Source organism: Crocodylus porosus, unplaced genomic scaffold, assembly GCF_001723895.1.
Source record: "Crocodylus porosus isolate Cpor-Errol unplaced genomic scaffold, CroPor_comp1, whole genome shotgun sequence".
NCBI lineage: Eukaryota > Metazoa > Chordata > Crocodylia > Crocodylidae > Crocodylus > Crocodylus porosus.
The window spans coordinates 5,420,394-5,426,154 of NW_017728920.1; the positions used below are offsets into that span (position 1 = coordinate 5,420,394).

A 5,761-nucleotide genomic window follows, 5' to 3' on the forward strand; every position below is an offset into this window, starting at 1 on the left:
AGAGAAGGCTGAGAGGGGATCTGGTGGCCATCTATAAACTTGCTACGGGGGACCAGCAGGCAATGGGAGAGTCCCTGTTTCCCCGAGCACTACCAGGAGTAACAAGGAATAATGACCGTAAGTTGACTAAGAAGATTCAGGCTAGACATCAGGAAGCACTACTTCACTGCCAGGGCGGCTAGGATCTGAAACTGACTTCCAAGGGAAGTGGTGCTCGCTCCTACCCTGGGGGTCTTCAAAAGGAGGCTAGATAAGCACCTAGCTGGGGTCATATGACCAGCATTCTTTCCTTCCCATGGCAGGGGGTCCAACTTGATGATCTGCTCAGGTCCCTTTTGACCCTACAAACTATGAAACTCTGTAGCACAGGTTTTCATCAGTAGTAGCCCCATTTTCTCATTGCTAATTCAAATGCAGAGGCTAAGGCATCATTTTAAATTATGCTCTTAAGAGAAACCCTAGCCTTCCCGTTTCCTTAGGGTTCTGCTATACCTTCAGATAAAAGCTGGCGAGAAACCAGCTATGGAGTTGTTACACATTTTCAAGCACTATATAGCTAGTTGTCTCTTTTTAAAGCTCGACAGTCATTTTTATTGGATGGTAATGACTTTGCATTGTGGCTTGTCTACATCATTGCACAACTGACTCATTTTGCATTATATGTCTTAGGGGGTTTCACCCTTTTTAAAGGAGTGTACCTCTTCTGGTGGGTACCCCTCCTGGACACTGTACCCCCTGGACAAGCTGGGGGAGGATTCTGACAGTGGACCGGATGCAAAGCAGGGGGGGTACTTGGGTGGTGTGCGATGGTGCACTTCCCAAATACCCCTGCTTCTCTGGCAGCAGTGGCACGCTTCCCAAGTACCTTTTTCGCACAACTGCCATGTACTCCCTGGGGCCTTCCTAAGTACCCCCAGAGGTATGCATACCCCCGTTGACAGCCCCTGATGTATGTAATGACTGGGTGCATCTACAAGAGACATTTTACTGTGCAATGTGCAATAGAGCTAATTACTTGTTTCCTCTACTTGGCAGTTAATTTGCTACCTGTAAATGCAAGTAGCAAATTAACTGTTGTGTAATTACTGCACAGTATGGCATGTGTAGACCCGAGTAAATTTGCTCCTGGTCACCTGGACAGCAGCAGGTGGGAGATTGCTCCCTGCCCCTAGGACCTGCCTGCTGCCATGGTGGGCTCCACCGCCAGAGCTGAGGCAGGGATAATGTCCCCCTGCCCTGGCAGCAGGGAGTTCCCAGCCGTCACTTGGCTGTCCTGTTTTCAGGCAGTCCCCTGTCAGCTCTGAGCTCCACCTGCAGACTTCTCTGTGCAGCCTGAGGCTGGCTGGGAACTGTTCCAGTCAGGGGCAGGTCTTGGCCCTGCAGATTCTTCCCAGCCTGTGCCCCGAGTGGGAGATTAAGGGCAGAGGGCTTGGAAACAGCTGCAAGGGAGTGGCAGGTCCCAGCCTCCTTGGCTCCTTCACAGGAGCCCCAGGCAACAGGCAGCTCCCAAGGGGCACCTGTCAGGAGGTACCCATCTCCTAGCCCTGTGCTCGCTGCCAGCCCCTAGGCTAGCAGCCAGCAGGAGCCTAGAGCTGTTGCAGGGGGCTGGTGCAGGGCTGGAGGGGATGGAGGCAGACTACTGCCCAGAGCAGTGAATCTGCTCCCAAATCTTTGCATGTGTAGATGCCTGCCCAACGTGGATTTACTCTAGAGTAAATCCACCTCACAGCATTTGCACACCCACTGACCAGCTAGTTGTTTAATGTATGTAACACTAGCAGCAGCCTTAGTCAGGGCTGGATTTTGCCGTGAGGGCCATTCGGGTCTGTCACGCTGTTTCTGAAGGAACAGTGACAACAAGGGGTGTGCAGGAGGGTTTACAGCTTTGTAGCACGAGTGCAGGATGTCACCGCTTGTGTATGCGCCCCAGAGAAAAGGTCCCCGCTAGTCTTTCCCCTTGGACACCTGCGTTCCGCGAGCTCTGCGCGCACAGGCCCTGGCACCCACGGCCCCTTGCCCACCTCTGGTGCCGGGGCCCACACTGGTCCGTGACGTGAGAACTAAGGTACCACTACCGGGCTGGTGGCAGCCGGACGCTGACTCCAAGGCCGTCCCGGCCGCCGATTGGCCACTGGCCGCTTCCGCCCCTGCGCCGATTGGCCAGCCGGCCGGGGGCGGGGCGCCGCGCGGCCGGTGACCGGGGCGTTGTGGGCTGTAAGATGGCGGCGGGTAGTGCATGGGCTGTGCTGTGCGAGAAGTTCCGCAGTGCGCAGAGCCTGTCGGCCGTGGAGTCCAAGAAGGACCCAGAGACCGAGCCCTACCGCTCCAAGTACGGCGCCCGCCAGCTGCTGCAGGAGATTAAGCAGTTGCTGGGCCCAGAGGAGGCGGCGGAGGCGGGGGCGGCTGCGGCTGAGCTGCGGGCTGTGCGTCTGGCCGCGCTCGAGTACGAGCTGGGCGTGAACCACACGGAGACCGAGGAGCTGTCGGCGGGCGAGGAGCACCTGCTCAAGTGCACGCGGCTGCTGGAGCCGCGCCGTCTCTCGCGGGCCTGCGTCTCCCTCTACATCCAGGCGCAGGTGGGCGCGGGCGACTCTCCGGCATCCAGCCCCGGGTCCGAGCTGCTGCCCTGCCCCTGGGGGCCGCGCTAGCTAGGCCTGTGTTGCAGCCCTCGGCTCCGCTGCCCCGCAGAGCCCCGCGCTGGGACTGGGACCCAGGCGGCTTCGTGCGTGGGACGGCTGCTGATAACAGTCAGAAGCGGATCTGCGGCCGCTGCTTGCGCTAGAAAACAAACCAGCCCTGGAGTTCGGTGTGTCGGGGGCCTGGGCACTGCAGCCACCCTTGAATTTGCTGAGTACCCCAGCATTTGCAGAGGGCTGGCTTTAATATTTTATTAAATGGGTTTTGATTGGTTTTATTTACTCTTTTTGTTTTACTGGAACTTTTGGAGTGGGACCAAACCAGATTTTTTTGTGGACTTGGAAGGTGTTAATTACTTGAGATTTATATCCCTGAGGAAGTAAAAGACAGGGGGGTTTCTTCTCTCTTTTTTGTTGTTGTCCAGTGTTGTTTAACATAAGCCTGTTTTTGTTTGTTTGTTTTTTTACCTTAGTTTATGGCCTCCTCTGACAAGGCTGTCTTGTTTCTACATTTTATTTAAGCATTTTAACGAACATATAGCAACATGACATCTAATGGACTTGAGCATATCAGTTGCTATTGCTAATATTTTAAGATAAAGCTATGATATTATGTATTGGATTAATTAATATGGTCTTCCCTTATAATGATTCCTTTTAAGCCTTGGGCTCTGAGAGCTGCTCTAACTAAGTCACCTGCTGTGACTTGTGTATTTAGTGTCCTGTACTTCAAAATCAGGGTGGGGGTGCTTCAACTAAAGCTCACTCAACAAGTGTTAGTAAGTGTCCCCACTGCCATTTTGAAGCATGGGGACGCTGAATCCATGAGATGTCATGGAACCAACAGATGGTGGCTGGAGCACACTAATTAGTGCACACCAGCAGACTGGATTGAGTCTGCTCCAATGTACTGTAATTGCAGCATGTTGAAGCAGTGTCCCTATATGTCTGCAGGCACCTGTGGATGGTTTCCTTTGCTGACCAAGCTAACTGTCACATTTACAAAGGCTTACACTATGATCACTTAGAAACAGGCTATGGGGTTTTCTGCTTAGCCACACTTCAGCTGGGTCTGGGTCCCTTGAAAATGGGCATGGCTGGTCACAGGCCTTATGCTGACAAGGCTGAGAGTCACCAAGCTAGAACAACAGCCATTTCCTTACAAAGCCTCACAAAACTAGGCTGTAAAGGCTTTTGTGGAGGGTCTCTGCTACAGACTGGGGAGAGCCATTTTTGTTCTTTAAGCAGGTTGTTTAAAAGGTTTGATTACTGTCCTTCATTGAGACGCCTCATTAGGGGCCTACTTAATTTGTGGTTTCGTAGACTTTCCACAAAAACTACAAATTAACAGAAAGAGCCCCTTAAAAATAAAATACTGGCTCCACAGCGGGAGCCAGTGGTCCTTGCTGCTAGGAGGGGAAGGTGCCAGCTGGTGGAGTGACACGAAGGGCAGCAGGCAAGATGGGGGAGGGGGCTGCCCCCCCATTGCAGCCTCTTCAGTCTGTGCTGAGGGGCAGGGCTTCTGTGAAATGACCATGGAATGAGAACTTTACACTGTGTTAAGCTCCCCTGTGATTTAGGTAGACCTCTACTGATATGATATGTCCATGCTCGGCGGGGCAAAGCAATCATTTAACAGATCCAGGGTTGCTTAAGAACCCAGCTGGGACAGAACAGTGTCTCATCAGTAACTGGAAGTCAGTCAGGCATGTTTAGGTCATGCAAAGTTTTCAGATTTGTTGCCTTAGATTAGTGATTTTCAGCCATATAGCTGTGGCACTCTGAGGTGCCTTGAGATCCTTTCAGGGGCTGTAGCTGCCACACGACGTTAGCACATTGTGTGCAGACATGCTTCACAAGATAAACCCAGATATTTCAAATGGAAATCCATAGTCCTAAAACATCCTGATCTGTGGTGGGCTTTCTTTGTTATGTGCAAGAAAAGTGTTCCTCTGTTAGGTTTTTATTCTTCTCTTTTACTATAGAAAAGTAAGAGCTGGCATTTTCTAAGGGGTGCCTCAAGTCTAAAAAGGTTGAGAAATGCTGCCTTGGACTAAGTCTTTGGTTCTGCTTGGATTTTTATTTATGTATCATGAGAACCAATACCTCCAAAAAAAAAAAAAAAAGGCATGCAAATCTCCAATTGGACTATTCAGTCTCATGCGAGACACTGCAAACCATCTACGTCATAGGCTGCCACATCCACTGTCTCACAGATGAAACGATGCCAATCTAAATCAGTTGTTCTTTGTAATGAACCCATTCTGTTTTAAGGACGTTATTTTCCCTTCCTTTCTTTCCCTCCTGTTTCAGATCCCCTATTCCATCTGCTTTCCAAATATCTTTTCAGTGTAATAACATAGTTCTGCTGTCCAGCTGGCAACTAATGCAAGTAACATCTAGGAATTGTGAGTCTGGCTGCAGGATTTGAAGATTGGGTGCAGAGTTCTAAATGGTAACAAATTTGGAAACCTTTGATAAGACAAAATATAAGCATTGTGAGCATTAGCGTTGCCTATGTTCCACTACCAGAATCTTCTAGATGCTAGAGCTTTCTGCTTTGGTGTCCAGTCTGACCTTTGTTATGGAAGAACTGGGTGTGCTCCTTTCATTTTATATTGCATCTGTTCCTAAAGTACTGGCTCTCTGTTCATTTACATGGTGACATACATGACAACTGCTGTCTGACTGAGTTTAGCTGGTTTCAATGTTCAGTAAATTCATTGGGCAGCGGCTTCTCTTCACAAACATCATGCTGTTGCCCCTGCTCCTGGCCTGCTCATAGTACTCCATTTTTAGAAGCAATTTAGTAGTCCTTAATCTTCTGTTATGTTAGTTCTTATATTAATTTTTAAATCATCCATCAGCCAGATACAGAAACTAAATGAATACATGTCAAACTTAATAACATTTGTGAATAGTTATATTTTAATGATGTATTTGGAGAAGTGCTCTGAAATTGGAGGGTGTGTGTATCATAGTGCAAGAATTGTTATGCAAGTTACCGTACCCTGTCATGCATCCACAGATGCATCTCGAGCAGGTCCAGGGAGGTGATCCTCCCCCTCTATGCGGCACTGGTCAGGCCACAGCTGGAGTACTGCGTCCAGTTCTGGGCGCCACAC

At 50.0% G+C, this 5,761-nt stretch overlaps 1 protein-coding gene across 1 annotated transcript in view; it reads left to right on the forward strand.

Annotated features, from left to right (window-relative positions):
• The first annotated feature begins 2,201 nt into the window (after positions 1-2,201).
• The window catches only part of KIF1BP (KIF1 binding protein), a 17,779-nt gene continuing 14,219 nt past the window's right edge, over positions 2,202-5,761 (forward strand). Inside the window, exon 1 of the mRNA XM_019538512.1 lies at positions 2,202-2,576. Coding sequence (XP_019394057.1) covers positions 2,220-2,576 — 357 coding nt within the window. The 5' untranslated portion in view covers positions 2,202-2,219. The remainder of the gene's footprint in view (positions 2,577-5,761) is intronic.